This window comes from Diadema antillarum, unplaced genomic scaffold (assembly GCF_040938485.1).
Source record: "Diadema antillarum isolate AM-2024a unplaced genomic scaffold, OU_Dant_1.0 seq00000423_RagTag, whole genome shotgun sequence".
Classification (NCBI taxonomy): domain Eukaryota; kingdom Metazoa; phylum Echinodermata; class Echinoidea; order Diadematoida; family Diadematidae; genus Diadema; species Diadema antillarum.
Window position 1 is genome coordinate 1,464,957 of NW_027271406.1, and position 17,053 is coordinate 1,482,009.

Genomic DNA, 17,053 nt, shown 5'->3' on the forward strand with positions numbered 1-17,053 from the left:
GAAAATTTCATGCCACAAAAGAGGCCATTGGCTCCAATTCGTGAAAATTTCATGCCACAGATATATCATGTTTTACAGTGTAGGTTACAAAGTTAGGAATCGGCTAATCACATAATGTCATGTTATTTCATTTACAGTTTTAAGTAATCAACTCGTCATTGAATATGTGAAGTATGTATGGTTTATGAATTTTTTAGGATACAATCTATGTGGTGCTGTTGGGAAATGCCAACATGAAGAGTTTTGCTCCATTCTTAGTGCGTCATGTTGAGGTGGTAATTGCAAATTAACCATGTTATTGAAGTTGAATTTTTGTGTGTTATTAATTGTCAAGGTGGAAGGAAGATTCTTTGTTGATCCGAAGTTGGAAAAACTTATGTTTGAAGAACTGCAGCAAGCTTGTAGAACAAAAGGTAAAGATTTCATTTTTAAGCACTTCCGTATCAATTAATTCATATGAAACATATGTATTACAAAATGTCTTGTTTGACTATGAATTCCCATTTTCTAAATGCTTCTTTGCCTTTTGAATTGAATGATTTCGTAAAACAAGAATATCAGATCTGTATCCTTTCATTTAAATCATTGTGTATTTTCCAGTTGAGATGGCCTTCATAATTATGCATATCACCTGCAATGTTTTTGGTGCAACTTTCAAAAGGGAAAATATAAAATGATAGATATCAAGCTGTGGGGAATGCAAGTGTCATTTAGGGACAGTTGAAAAGAGAAGAGCAGTGTGGACACTACCTTCATTCATACTTATATCTCTTGGACTGAATTGAGAATGGGTACAAAGTAGTATGATGTATGTGCTTTTGCACTATACCACTACTCCTTCAGGTAATGTGCATCACTTGTTACAACCATCTTATGAAATATAGATTTTCACCATTTATATGTTAGAATTTGAACTACCTGTAGATATTTGAACCAGAGAGATGTGGCACATTTTCTGCAGAGTTACACTCAATCTGGGCTTGCCTACTCATAATCAATATCATAAATTCTAGGTTTGAATGAGCATCCAAGTATTTACTGTGTGTGTCAATGTATCAATGAGAGTTATCATGCCATGTTTTATCTCAGGAGTTGGAGGCTTCCTTCCTGCTGTGAAGCAAGTCGCCAATGTCGCTGCCCTACCAGGAATCGTGGGATATTCCATCGGGCTTCCAGATATACATTCTGGATATGGCTTTGCCATTGGTACGTACACAGATGTGGTCAGCTTTACCACATACATTTTATCAAGGCTACAAATTCTGTATCCAAATGTAGATAATGTTGGGTGATTGATATCGATGACCTTTATTATCCATTGGGACTTCACTCTCTATCCAAAGAAGTAACCTTCCAGTATTTTGTGAATGTCCATGGATGTTTATTGATGAATGATTTTGATTTGTTTCATTAAAGTATACATTCAGACAGAAATGTTTTCATTGAAGTAATCTAGAAGTTTGATTAATCCCAAAATAATGGAATCGTTTATCATTGACAGGTCGAGGGAAAACTACATTGCCAGACATTAAAGCAGTAAAGTGCTATTTTATGTAGCTGAGTGTAAAATTTCATTTCATTTCATTTCATTTCATTTATTTCATTTCCAACAACATTTTCATACACAAAATAACACAACATCAATACAATGTCGTAACAAAGAAAAATATGTGAAGTTAACAATACTACGCATGAAAAAAAGCAAGAGAATATTGAATCAAAACTAAAGTTGCAGGAAATGGAGGAGACATGCTAAAAATGCATCATTCCTTGTATTCTTCACAGAGCCTATTGCAATGAGAAAGTTTTTTTATATAGAGAGAATTGTATATTTGACATTCTCTCCAAAAGTCAGGAAAACTAAAGAAATTCAACAAAACAGACTATGTATTGGTCTATCAAAAAACAAATATACAGTTTGATTTGATGTATACATCTCATTTGTATCTACTGGGGGTATGTAAGCATGTTTATTTATAGGTTATGTATTGTTGAAGATGTTTACCTGCCATTTGTATTTTACAGATAGTCAGATAGATGTTATTGTGTGTTTATGCAGGCAACATGGCAGCATTTGACATGTCCAATCCCGAGGCGGTGGTCTCCCCTGGAGGAGTAGGGTTCGACATCAACTGTGGCGTGCGTCTCTTGAGGACCAACCTCACTGAGAAAGATGTCGTGCCAGTCAAGGAACAGTTGGCCCAGTCCCTCTTCGATCACATCCCTGTCGGGGTGGGGTCCAAAGGTGTCATCCCCATGGGAGCCAAGTGAGTAGAGCACTGGTGGATGTGGGGTGGGGGGGGGGGGGGAGTGGATGGTAGTGAGGGAATTGGGGGATATTTAGGCAATAAGCATGGGTCTAAGGAAATCAGCCTTCTTTGAATCCAGATATTGTTGTGATGTTTTGGGAAGGGTGGTGATTTAACCCCTTGAAGATGGGCTAATTTTGCTACAACACACATTTCCCATAGACGTCTGCCCGAGTACACTGGGGACTCATCCTCGACGGGTTAAGGTTGGAAATGTGAGAACAAACATATATTCAAGGATGTTGGTGAATGTAAGAGCATGGAAGCATGAAGCAAGAGCAAGAATGTCATATCATTTTATTTAAAAGAAAAGTTGGTAGGTCCCTATGTGAAAAATTGTCTATTTTATGTTATCGTGATTATGTAGTTGCATTGCCAGTAGGGAAGCAACAGTTGTGGCTGAACTTACTATTAGCAAAGATGTCAAAATGTTGACATGGAGCCTTCACATGTGCCACTGGAGTATTCAGACTTTTAGTAGTAACCTCACAGGACTGGACTTATAATGTCATTGCTTAATGTGTCTTAATTTGTCATCTATTTATTTTTATCCTCACCCTTACTCTAGCTAAACAACTTGTGTTTAGGTTCAAGAAAAAGCCAAAACACCATTGATTTATAAAAAAAAGAGAAGTTACTGAATCTGCACTCTTGGCATAACATCACCAAGATCTCTTTATGGAGAGGTTAGAATAGCATTGGATGTTTGAATTTATTTCTCTTTTATGTTTCATCAGGGAGCTGGAGGAGGCACTAGAAATGGGAATGGACTGGTCTCTCAGAGAAGGTAAGGAAAAAAACACTGCTGGAAGGGCATTCATTCTCCATAAAAATGAAGGCAGTGAAGAATTTATTCTTCAGGATGCAATAGTTATGTTTCATTGCCATGACTTAATGCTTGTCAGAACATTACTCATGTTATGCCTCAAACAGTGTTATTTTGCCTGCTTGTTTTGTGACTGATGTTTTGTGTTGCCTAATTTAGCAGCTCCCATTAGGTAAACAAACAGGGAGAAACTGAGAGCACAACTTTCACACTCAATTCCCAATAGAAAGTCCCAATAGAAAGATACCAACAGTGCCAGTATGAATAAGTGTTCATGCTGTAGTCCCACAAATAGGCTTGTCATTAGCATTAATGAGCAGATGCAGCTAAGGAGACCAGACTATCAGGTGTGTTTGAAGGGAAGCAGAAGTGTGCATTGTTATTGTCAATGCACTCATAGAATTCATATCCATCAAGTGTCAATAACAGTGTGCTTTTGTATGATTGTGCATTGCCAAAGCAACAACAATTAAGAAGAGCAATTATGCTGAACGGGAAAGATCTGGCACGTGAATGCTAAGACGATGCTAAATTGGTCAAAAATGGTGTTCTGCACCTACGTGAGACGGCTATTTCTATTGTTCAAACTGGGAGGCTGCGTCGTCGTGTTCGCGTTGCAGATCTAAAGCTCACGATTTTGTGAAATTATGCAAATGAATGAAACATGTCAGTGCTGATCATAGTATACATTATGTATGCTTGTATGGCTCACTACTAGAGATTATGTTGTCAAACCTAAGTCAGATTTTTTGTTTAATAGTAAGCAGTGATTCTAAATATACTACTAGCATATGCAAACACATAATTTTACTTCAATGAACTCTTAGCAAAGTACAAAAACATCATATTAACTTCACTGCAAATTAGCAACAACACATCCAGTCATTACAGGTCATGCTGTTTGTTTCTGTTAAATGGTTTCAATCTCTGAGCTTGAAAATGTTGTGTATATGACACATTATTGACTGTGCTCAGGTGTGAATTGGAGTAATACCCAAATATAGACATGTGTACATTGTATGTAGACTGAGTAAATTCAGCAATGTTTGAAAACACATCAGTGAACTTTGAGAAATATCATGCAATTCGTTCAAAAGTTTTTGTGCTGCCATTTGCTGGATGAGAAAACTACAGCCGTTCATGGTGTCGCTTCAGGACTGGACAGTGATCTGAAAGAAAAAATAGAGAGATTTCAACATATATTTTGATTTTTCTGTCCACACCGTTCAGGCTATGCGTGGGCAGAGGACAAGGAACACTGTGAGGAGTACGGTAGGATGCTGCAGGCAGACCCCAGCAAGGTCAGCGCCAGGGCCAAGAAGAGAGGACTACCACAGGTCAGATTTCACCTCCCGTCCCATCACAAAGGGCTGTCAGTCATATAGAAAAAAGAGTAAATGTAACAACAGAAATTATAGTATGATGTCATGGATTTTTGGTTAATGATGCTGATGTAGGTTGCTCAAATTGGAACTTTTTGTGTCTGATGTCATCCCACCTACCAATACAATAATGTGTGTGTGTGTGTGTGTGTATGTGTGTGTGTGCACACATATCTGATACCAATCCCAAATTCCAATTTTTACATCTATCTAGTCTTGCTACTTCAGACAAGTCTGATTGATTTAGAAATTATTTATTTAACAACAGAAGACAAAGTAGTCCTGTTGTTTGGAGGAAGGAAACATTATGATGGCATTTTTTTTTTCTTTTTTGCATTACAGCTGGGTACATTGGGTGCTGGTAACCACTATGCCGAGATCCAAGTGGTGGATGAAATCTTCAACGACCATGCTGCCAAGAAGATGGGTATTGACCAGAAGGGTCAGGTGTGTGTCATGATCCACAGTGGTAGCAGAGGACTTGGTCACCAGGTCGCAACAGGTAAAGACAAGTCTACTGGAATTGTTACTTTGCATCTGCATGATCACAGAGTTCAGTTCTTGTTCTTCATCTGTCCCAGGTACTCTCCTAGTACAAGCTCTTTTTACTAATACTTCAGATGCCTTTGTTGACAATGCATTGGTTTGTATTTGACTGCTGTTCCCACAGGCAGGATCCATTTGAATTTATTCAATTTGTTTATTATGAAGACTCCATGTACATTTTATACAATGATACAAGCAGTCAGCCTGCATATGGACATTTAATGGAGTTTGAGCCTGCACACTTTTATATTGTGTGAGGATACAATGTGGAGAAACTTCCAAATTTGTCTGAAGAATACCATAGTTGAAGGAGCAACTAGTATTTGTTACTGCAATTTTCATGGGAAGCTCAATCTCACAGAACTTAAAAAAAATTGTAATGTGCAAATAGTTCAGGTGTGAGTTTCTTCAATTTGTCTCCCTCTACAAATTAAATTTGGTAAGATCGCAACTGATGCGATCTTACCAAATTTAATTTGTAGAGGGAGACAAATTGAAGAAACTCACACCTGAACCTTCACCCCTCTGAATAATATCTTTCTTTCATCAATGTGCAAATACTTTGCAAAGTCATTATTCAAGAAGCATTCACAATTGAAAGAAGTGTTTTCAGTGGTCTGATACATTTTTGTTATCCATAACAAATGCTTGTGCTGATATAAGTCTTATCATTGGGAGTTTAAAATCACTTGTGATTGTCAGCTAAAGGGGAGTCGTTGTCAGCAAGCACAGTAACAAATGCTGAACTTAAAGAATGCTGTCATTCTTGTAAAGTTAGCATATCTGTTTGAAAGTTAACTCGTTGAAGACGAGTCGCGATAAAACTCGGACAGGTGTCTATGGGAAAATGCGTGTTATAGCAAAAATCAATGGGTCCTCAATGAGTTTGTGTTGTTATCATTTCCTTTCACGAAGATGCTCTGGTTCAGATGGAGAAAGCCATGAAGAGGGACAAGATTGAGGTCAACGACCGGCAGCTGGCCTGCGCCCGCATCAGCTCCCAGGAGGGTCAGGACTACCTGAAGGGAATGGCAGCGGCTGCTAACTATGCTTGGGTCAACCGGTCCAGCATGACTTTCCTCACCAGGCAGGCAGTGGCCAAGCAGTTCAACACCACGCCTGACGACCTTGACATGCATGTCATCTACGATGTTTCACACAATATTGCAAAGGTAATCCCTATTTTTCTGTAAGATTGATCAAAGACACACTAAACTGGGATTAAGGATGGAGCTGTTGGATGTCATGATGATCCCTGCCATCTTCAATACAAAGATCAACAATTTGAAGCTAGTGAACTGTCAATCAATGTAGATTAAGGGCGTGTATTGCGAACGCTCTTTGTTGTACAGTTTCAATAGTTGTTCACAATTCGCTGTACGTAGCAAGGTGTTGTGTGTGCTTGTTGGACTGGTCCAATCTAATGTAGATGGAGATCTAGTTTGTCACTTCCACAGTAATATGTCAACTACTACATGCCAGTAACACATATTTGCACATGAGTTTCGAGAGCTAGCGACCAAACAAATTTATCTTTGAAGGATCTGTATGTAGTAAGTGGCATCAACCAGGAACTGTGCCCAAATCAAGAGCTGAACTGAGATTGACATAATTTCTACCATTTTTGACATACTTAACGTACGTATCAGTTTTATTTGGACTTTTGGAGCATTGCAGATGCATAAGTGTGGGTCCATGCCACAGTGCCCTCTTCAAGCCTGGGTTATTTCCCTTTAACCCTCTTGGAACTATTTTCAAAATTAACTTTGGACACTGAATGCAGCATGACTACTAAATGGTAATGACAGGGTCTAACCAGGTACTGCAAAACAGTTGACTCTTCATTAAATATTCTGTAGAGTATGATATTAGGATGCCCCCCCCCCCAATTTGCCAGGTTACTTTTTTCTTGTCAGATCATGTTTAGTACTCTTCTATAAACAAGTGTTTTGCCTGTCCCTCACAAAGGCTGCATGTCCATCCTTTACTTCGTCCCTGTAAGTCTGGTACATTTCTCTCTTTCTGTCTGTGTCTTCTTCTTCATGTTTTCTACATTGCCTTTGTAACTCCATGCTAATGAATGTGTTTCTAATGTTTTTGAAATGCCACAGGTTGAGGAGCACATGATTGATGGTGTCCAGAAGACACTGCTGGTCCATAGGAAGGGCTCCACCAGGGCCTTCCCCCCTCACCACCCCCTCATCCCAGTGGACTACCAGATGACCGGTCAGCCGGTGCTGATTGGTGGCACCATGGGCACGTGCAGTTATGTCCTGACGGGGACTGAGAAGGGGATGACCACCACGTTTGGGTCAACCTGCCACGGGGCTGTAAGTGTCACAACAAGTCACTTTGATGGACTTTATGTTGGCCTTAAGGATGATGATTTTTTTAAAATAGTGTATAGATTATGACCCTTAACACGTTGAAAACGAGCCCCGAGTATATTCAGGTAAATGTCTATGGAAAATGCGTGTTGTAGCAGTGTCAACCTGCCCACATTGGCTTAATCACTTTTTTATCCATTATATTTCCTGTTTTGATTTTTTCAAAGATTGTGTGCTGAAGTTTCTTGCTAAAATTGTGTACATTGGGTGCTCTTTTATTCTTTGTTTTTTAGTCAAATGCTTTGGACATTTGATAGCTTTTCTCCATTTTTTTTTCATGAAATAGAATGAATCAGATTCAAGCAATACATGAAAATTGTGTGTTTTGTGTATCACAGGAACCTTATCTTTATCTTTTGGACGTGCATGTGCTTTCATGTTGGAAAAACAAAAAGTTACCATTCTTTTGAAATTATGTGTCAGAATAAGAGATGGAGGAGCGTATGACATTGTAAGACATGTCGTTCTCACAATTTCTGTCTTTTTCAGGGGCGTGCATGGTCCAGGGCTAAGTCAAGGCGAAACCTGGATTACCAGCAGGTCCTGAGGAAGTTGGATGGACTTGGAATCTCAATTAGGGTGGCTTCCCCCAAGCTGGTCATGGAGGAGGTACGTTTTTTTTCTCATATGAAATACTGTATACGTCATATGTTTTAATAGCGAGTCTAAATTTTTGCAAATCAGGACTTCTGGATGATTTTGCGAGTGGTTGAATTTTGGATCATGGAGTACCAAACTGAAAAGAGAAATGTAAACATGCACGTCACATTCATGTACCTCGTGTCGTAGGGTACTCCACACCAGCAACTAGAAATTAATAAGGAGTATGATTTATGTACCAGAATTGAAGTGGAAATAATTAACAAGTTGAAAGATTATAAAAAAATATGAAATCAATATAGCATCTGTGGTAACTTTAATATGAGTGAATCAATGCAGTGTATAAGAGCAAGCCACCTATTCAGTGTTTATGTGTACAACCGAAAATTCTGACATGCAGGAAATCAGGAGCGCGTTTTAACTGTTAATTGTGTGAGCTCCATCATCTTCTTTGATCTGAATTTGAAACCAATGAGCTGTCTGAAGGTAATTTTGTCATTGCATTCACTAATGAAGGAAGCACAGAACGTGAACAATCGATCTTTGTATGTTCACCTGAGACAGTCTTTCCACCGCATGATTGACAATATGCTTGGTTGTGTCCGTCTTGCTATCCTACAGGCTCCGGAGTCTTACAAGGATGTGACCAGTGTGGTGGACACATGCCATAGTGCCGGTATCAGCAGCAAGGTGCTGAAGCTCAGGCCGATTGCAGTCATCAAGGGCTGAGAGAACTTCCTCATGTGGAAACAAAGCTCAAAATTCAAAGGACATGCCTGAGAGACAGAGAGAATACACTTTTTTTTTTCTCCACATGGTTTTGACCGATTCGACTGGAATTGCACAAAGCCAAGCTAGACTGGTCATTCATCGGCAAACTGCGTTGGAACGATTCAGTGAAGTGGTGAAAGCAATAAACTTCTGAGGGAGCTGTACTTGAAATTATCATGGCGAGATACAATTGTACCAAGTCAATATTTCGCATATTGTTCACGAAGTCTGCATTGATTTGGTGTGAGGGGGAGCTGTGTTGTCAGTGGTACGGGTTTGTTCTCCGAGGTTATCTGGAGCATCTCTATTGGATACAGTTGGAGGTTAGCTGCTGAGATTAATCTTGTTGGACCTTCCTTCCACGAATGAATAGCAACACATCATCTAGACCTCACAATCACATCTTGGCAAAGTGAAGTGACACATATTTACTTAATTCAACTCACATCTCATGACCACTCAGTCACTTTTTCCATATGTTCCAGTTTTTGTTTTCCCTGTGATTATGTAGACCACAAATTTTTGTTTGCAGGGGACATTTTCCACCCATGTCCATTTTCTCACTGACCAATGGACTTGTCTGAATTCGTCAGCTGAGGTGCTTTTTACCATATGGCGGGAAAAGTTTGCAATTACTTAAATTCATTAAATTCTTCTGTCAGGTTGTTTTAATTGCAACTGATTGTCATGTTGCCCTATATCGATGTAAATGAGCACCGAATTGATCAGTGTTTAGTAGAAGCTGTGATAAAAAGTCATGGGCATACATACTTGGGCAAACTGTCAATCAGTTGCAGAGGTTGCAATTCTTCCACAGATCAAGATAATGATCATATACCTGTCAGTAAAAGGTCTGTAGTGAAGTACAGGGTATCAAATCTCACATGTCTTGGATCTGAGCAATGTTTAGCTTATGATCTTGAGACGGTATAATGAAATGGACCTGCTTTAATGGGATGTTCCTGCAAACATATAGAAAGCTTTCAAAAGGTATGAATAAGGGGTTTAAAGGACAAGATCACCTTCATAGACATGTAGGTTGAGTGAATGCAGCAATATTAGTACAACACAACAGTGAGAGTTTGAGCAAAATCGGACAATCCGTTAAAAAGTTATGAATTTTTGAAGTTTCTGCTCAGTCACGGCTTGATGAAAAGACTACTATAGCTTGTGATGTCACATGAGTACAACGATATAAAGAAAGAATAAAGAAAATTCAACGTATTTCCATTTTTCTCCCATAACAAACGAACACTCGACTTCTCTCTTTCAGAAGGCAGGGGGAATAATATTACCCTTAACATACGTCAGTAGCTAGTCGAAGAACTGTGCACTTTATTCAAAATGTAAAGTTTTGTGAAATTCTCTTTTTATTTTTCTTACATAGTTGTACGCATGTGATATCATATACTGTAGTAGTCTTCTCTTCCAGCAGTGACTGCGCGATAGTTAAAATATTCGTAACTTTTGAACGGAATGTCCAATTTTCCTCAAACTTTCCCTGATGTGCTCTACTATATTGTTGCATTCTCTCAATCCTTATGTATATGAAGGTGGACTTGTCCTTTAATGGGTCAGTTCCTTGTGCTGCCCTCTTGTGATGGAGACTCAGAAAATTCATATTACGGTCGAATGATACAAAGAAAATATAAAGGGAATTTCACATTTTGTTTTCTCATGTACATGTAAATGCCATGCAAAATAGTACTGAATGCACTCGTGTATACCTGATTTTAAATTTTGTTTTAGAGTGATAGATGTCCATTACTCAATCTTTACCATGTTAGATGAATCGGGAAAGTTATTTTCATGGGGTTATGAAACCAGGGAAAGCTACATCAAGTGTAATCACAAATTTTCCAGTTGATATTGTAGTCAATCACATCTATCACTATAGTGGCAACAGTCTGCTTCTGTGATATTACCCTGAAGATCAGACATGTGTCATATCTCGTGATACAAAAAGCAAATTATAAACAAACTACAGCCTGTGAAAATGATTTTTCTCTGGCAATGCACCTTTTCTTGTTGGTTTTTGTAGTCCTTAATTTATAGGAGAAGCAATGAATCATCTGACAATGTAGAGCCATCGATAAAACAATCTTTATTTGAGACTTTGCAATAGTTTCTACAGTATAAGTAACCATGTTGATGAATGAATAAATTGTCTAGTCGGAACCCCCCCCCCCCCACAAATCATGGCTTGAACAGTATTCTGTAAACTGAGATAACTGTTTATGTCATTGTATTCACATTATTGTCTAAGTCACTGTCTTAAAGATGTAAACTTTTTATGGCATAGTCTGAAAGACCATTCAGAAGATTTAAGAAATGATAAAGGCAAGCTTTCAAACTTTATGTCAAAATTTATTTGTTTCTCAATTTAATGCATTAGGTTTCTTGTCCCCCTTTTTTCAATATCTTTGGTATTAAGCATGACATGCAATATGTCTTACCATTTCATGGTTAGTATCAAGTTTCATTGATACATTTTATAACATGGAGGGTGACACACTGTTGATGAAATCAGCATGAAAGTAAATATTTGTCAGATTGATATGTTTTATGTCCTATTTTATTTCGTTTTAATGTACTGTAATTCTTTGAATTATTTTTCTGTATCAAGAATTGGCCTAGCCTCGCCCTTGTAAAGCGGAATTCAAACAATGGAGAAATTGTATCTCATTTAAAACTGTAGAAGCTGAAACTCTTTCATACATTACCCAGAGGGAAATAAAATGATATTCAGTTGGTACTCCTCCTTTGTCATCATTTCCTGAGGTGTACTTTGTTTACTGCTCAAATAGACAAACTGAAAGAGCTTTTAAAGATATGAAGGTATTTCTCATTGTTGTATCACACCAAGTGAGGTTAAGGTTATCCTTAGATTTACTGCTTTTCTAGAATATAATTATAGAGTTTATATTAAAAAATAAAAATAAAATAAGGTTCTTGTTTCACAAGTCTATGGATCTTAGTGTTGGTCAGAGTAGTATTCTCAAAGTTAGGACAATGTGGCCAGAGCGGCCAGAAGTGTGAAATAATCTTTGCATCATGCGCACAGTGTAGGTGTACAATTACCTTCACCATGGGTGTGTGGATGCAGTGTAGACTAGAAATGCCTGTGAGTACGGCTGTGACATGTATGTACTGTATCTGGTACGTGGTGTGAGTATGTTCTGAATAGAGGCAAGCATATTGCCACAACACATACTAAGTGTCATAATATTGTGAAATATGATAGCTTTTTAGGTCTACCTCAATCACCATGTTTTAGTGGAAAAGATACAGTATGTACAGAAAGCTCACAGATAAAGATTCAGTTTTATGTTGCTAAGGCATCAAATTATTCAAGTAATCAGTTACAGACAGTAAATTGTGTAGCACGCAAACACACATACACACACAAGTCATCACATTACACATAGCACAACAATATGTCCTGACTAAAATAAATATTTATTCCTCTGGTATAAATTCAGTTGACACATGTCCCCTTCTAGTGTCACATACATAAAAACAGGTGTAACAATACTGCCATCACAAAATAGGGACATACAGTACTGTACATGTAACTTGTTGAATACAAATAGCAATGAAAGAGTTAGAACAGTGGGTATTAGGAGTAAGGCTTTGGACAATTACAGATAACAAGGTTTGCCAATTAAATTTGTCTTCAAAACTGGTGGTACGTAGTACAAGTGGTAGTACAGGTGGTACGGTCGTACAAATGAGAACAATTATCTACAAAATACAGAGGTGATGGTATTACCAGGGCTTTGTGGAAGAACAAACACTGTAGAGGCTACCCTGAGTAACGAAGACTGATTATTTCATACACTGCCTATCATAGCCTTCTGATTAATTTATCCCAACTTCATAGCACTGTGGGCAAAGTATAACACAAACATGCTTTCAGCCCTGAATAAATGAGAAAAACAAACAAGTATGGAACGCTTTGCATGGTTTTGAATATCATCTCAAATACTCTGTACATAGTTGTACGGTAAGAAATTGTCGCCCAACCAAACCAAGTTCCTCTTATCATTTTCATTTATAAGAGAGTCATACACAGCGATGACTACCACATCAAATAATGCCTCTCACACCATGTGTGGGCCATAGAAGGAGAGAGAGAGAGAGAAAAAAAAAAGGAAAACACATTACCATACCTTACACATGAGAATGACCAATACACATGTTCTAGCAGTTTCAGGAACTGCAGATCATCAGATTGGCTTGGGAATACATATTCAAGAGTCCAAGCATTTCCTGAATGCTTAGATATCTAGGCATTCATATGTGTAAATGGAAATGTGTATGTTTACATTTGTGAATCAAAAGAGAGCTACCAATATGTTTATTGGTATATTACATGCCAAAATAACTTGGGGGGGGGGGGGGGGGGGGGACATGCTTGTCCAATATTCTCTCTATTAAGACAATCTGACTTTAATTTGCTAGACCAGGAAGATAGACATTAACGTGGGTGGCAAAATGTTTTGACTTGTTTCGAAGAGCATTCCAATCTTCAAAGTTAGTTCAGAAGTCCTTCATAACTGTGGCTAGAGAGTAGCTTCAGTCTTTTTGTAGCCATGTACAATGCTGGTACTGATGTCTGCTACTGGTTGCATGCTTGACTGATTGCAAACATTACCATCAGCTTTTTCCCTTCCCTCTTTGATACAGTAGCCCCAGTAAATCCTGAACTCCACAGAAATCTTGAAACAGATTTCACTCGTTAATGATAGGCAAGTTACAAATTATTTTTCTTTATCTTTACACATGCTCTTTACACCCAGAGAGCAGACAAGATATTGAAACTTTGTCAACTTTATGGATCACATACCCAGAATTAGATCATGACATAATATTCCACGTACAAAGAATTGTTTGCCTTTTTGTTTTCTAACAAAGTGGTTGCAAGCTAGTTTTTACAGTTTTGTTTGCACATGATTAGTTCACTAAATCTTTCAAATAAAAGAGGATTTTTAATCACAGTTGGTCAACCAACATAAATAACCATTTCTTTCAATTTTTCATGATAAAATATTGATGTTTTCTCACCAAATACTTAAAAGTGACACAAAAGAAACAGTCACCATGAAATAAGACATTAGCACGCACTAAATACTTGGAGTACATATCCCAATGAGGTTTTCATAGGCACTATTTACAATTTGCTACATTCAAAGATTCAGTAATTTCAGAAAAGTCAGGAATACAAATCACAAGTATACAAGAATACTTTGGTATGAATAAATCGTGAATGACAAACTTACCTTCAGAATAAAAATATTCTGGATATGAAGAGTGTAAATAACAGCACAGTGAAAGCACCACTACTATTGTAGCATGAATATTCTGTAGCTCTCTCTTTTTTCCCATTTTTTTTTTTTTTTTTTTTACTCTAACTTATGAACTACCAGGTACTGGCAGTTCCAAGCCAAAATAGAACTAACATGATGCTTTCAAATTTCATAAGTTCAGCAGCATTCTCATTTTCCAAGCCTGTTGGATAGTTATTTCTGTACACTGAATAAATGCTTTTAAATATTTCATAAACCTGAAAGCACTGAATACAAGATAACAACAAACCCTGTATACTAGAATTAAAGTATATCAGCAATGAAGCACCAGAGGAAAAGGCAGGCAGATAGGCAGAGGAGGAAGGAAAGTTAAGGCTTGGCCTGCATTACCAGTATCTTCTGGCAAGTGCAATGTGCTTGATGGCTTAAAGGCGCATAGTCCCGGTGGGTTAGGAGGCGCTGTTGGATGATACTGCCGATCACCGTTAGCATGATACGCAGACTGCTGAAGTTGAACTGTCATCAAGAGTTAAGCGCGTAGGTGTTGCGAGGTAACATTGCCTTCGTTGTCTTCTCTGCGCGTCACACAGTCTGTAGTGATGCCAGGAAGCGTGGTTATGTGCTTCTTAGTATGACACCACAAAAGCAGTTTGCTATTAAAGCTGCCTTCCCCCTCAGCCGAATCATGAGCCGAACTGTGATCGGACCACTGACTACGGTGGATCGGACATCTTCCGACTCGGGGAAATGGGCCAAAGCCTAAGCGCTAAAGAGGAGTCGATAGCGTAGGTCTCTGAAGGAAACTTGCGCAGTGCGCCCGCGTACGCATTTGACTAAACCACAGGGACAATGTGCCTTTAAGCCTTTTTCCTTTCAAGATTCTGATACATATCCAAAGAGTTGCATACATGTAGGACTGGCCAGGTTTGTGCAGACAAGTGGTGAACTCCTAAGAATCGCATTGCACTTGTTACCACTCTGTGCAGGGGGTGTAAAGAGAAAACTATAGCATGCAAAGAATACAATCTAGACTGGAATTGCATGTACACTCTCCCGCAATGCTTCATGCATATACAGTTTAACACTAAGTACACTTTGTACCAAGTGAAGAATGTGCACTAATTGCTCTTTGTAATACTCAAGTTGATATCACATGCATGAACATGTTATACTTTATGAGTTTATCTCCTCAATGTTTCTTTGCCTTTCTTTCTGCTCAGTTCAAATCAACCAAAGTGCAATATGAACGGCTGGAGAAACCATTAACTCCAGTACATTATGAGTGTCAATATGCTGTACGTGTAATATCACAAAAAAAGAAAAAGAAGAAAAGGTGCATGGTATCTAGAAAATACAATTACAAATCTACAAATACACTACAAATATAAAAGATCCATATATTATTTACTGATGAATCTTTCTTCATTTCTATTTTACTTTTTTTTTTCTGACCCAGCGATGTACACTACACTTCTACATACACAATGTATGTGAAGGAAAGGTGGGATGTTTCATGAAACTCACAAAGGAATTGTTTTTTGTCTTTCTTAGTGACAAATTGGTCACTGGTTGTACTTCACTGCATTATCTTTTCACTCAACAGTCTCAGTGAGAAAGATGCTGAATTGTTAGATCATAACCATTTTTTCCTTGGCTGCTGCATCGTACACTTAGAGCACATTGTATCTATACAAATGTTAACATCGAGAAAGATACTTGACATCTCACAAATTTTAATCAATTCCACAGAAATATGCCTTAATTGCTTGCTATGTCATCTTGACGGTGCATATTGCTCGACATACATTGTAAATACAAATGCAGTACAAAATGATAAATATGAAAGACCACCGGACATGACACATTCAGACAATATGTTAAATCCTGTCCCTACAAAAGGGCACTCAATTTTCCTGAAGTAGCATGGAATTCTGGATGATGAATACACAGCAGACTTTTGAACAATTTAGAATGGGTAAAGAACTGAATGAGACTATTTACATAATGGCACAGTGTGCAGAAAGTGCTATTAAATTGTTGCATAATACAGTGAATTAACACACATTAGGAAAGAAGAAAACACATCAGCTGATTACATGAACATGGTACGCTGAGGTCACCTTTTTTTTCAGCAGGGCTCCCGCTTTATAAGCAGTGGCTGGTATTGACCCATGTAAACCAACAGACATGAAAACCAGTAAATAGGCACTTTATTAAACCATGCACAGTATTAAACAATAATCTATGAAAAAAAAAGTACACACATGCTATGACAAGCAAAAACAAAATGAAAATAAGAAAGAATGCAGAAGTTTTATAGTTTGGGCAAATGCATCACTGGAACAAACCTTCTTTCATTTGAACCATAAAAATAACCCTTTTCATCTTGCGAGTTCACAGTACATATCCAGTCACTATGCCTATGACCCTGCCTATGCAGAGGAGGCAGTGCTGTTAGCTTACATTGTAAGCATATGCTTCCATTACATCATTTGAGTGAACAACAAGCACACTATGACACTTTAGTAGTGATGAACACCTTTTTCTCATTATTCGTCCCTCTTTCTTTCACTGTCTGACACACACACACGTGTCCATAAAAAACGATTTTATGTGCAAAGAGGGAGAGTTTGGGGTGCACATGGGGAAGGTGAATTTCAACACTCGCACTGAAGGGGTGGTTAGTGCATGGGTACTGTCGAAGCCGACAACATTCAATATGACTGCCTGCACTACATCCTATGCTGCCCAACAGCAATGTTTGTACTGTGTAATTGGCAGACTCTATCTGAAAATAGTTTAAAAAATAACCCTTCTAGTAAGGAAATGAAAACCTTGTCATTATTTCTAAGGATTTACTTATCTTTTGTAGACAATAATGATAGTCAACAGAAGCGTTTCAGCCAAAATATGCCCCCAAAAA

The 17,053-nt window shown here is 38.1% G+C and overlaps 1 protein-coding gene across 1 annotated transcript; it reads left to right on the plus strand.

Annotated features, from left to right (window-relative positions):
• The first annotated feature begins 345 nt into the window (after window positions 1–345).
• LOC139732434 (RNA-splicing ligase RtcB homolog) lies at window positions 346–9,508 on the plus strand. The gene is made up of 10 exons (XM_071643294.1): window positions 346–413; window positions 1,090–1,206; window positions 2,060–2,267; window positions 3,047–3,096; window positions 4,366–4,472; window positions 4,860–5,019; window positions 5,979–6,235; window positions 7,175–7,393; window positions 7,940–8,059; window positions 8,672–9,508. The coding sequence occupies exons 1-10, from the start codon at window positions 377–379 to the stop codon at window positions 8,777–8,779; spliced, it is 1,383 nt and encodes a 460-aa protein (XP_071499395.1). The 5' UTR covers window positions 346–376; the 3' UTR covers window positions 8,780–9,508.
• The last annotated feature ends 7,545 nt before the right edge of the window (window positions 9,509–17,053 follow it).

What these genes read in the sequence shown, in the direction of transcription:
- LOC139732434 (XM_071643294.1), top strand. Translation starts at nt 377, where the DNA reads ATGTTTGAAGAACTGCAGCAAGCTTGTAGAACAAAAG. An exon ending in TGGATATGGCTTTGCCATTG is followed by an intron (nt 1,207 to 2,059) that starts GTACGTACACAG and finishes GTGTTTATGCAG; the next exon opens with GCAACATGGCAGCATTTGAC. An exon ending in GGACTGGTCTCTCAGAGAAG is followed by an intron (nt 3,097 to 4,365) that starts GTAAGGAAAAAA and finishes CACACCGTTCAG; the next exon opens with GCTATGCGTGGGCAGAGGAC.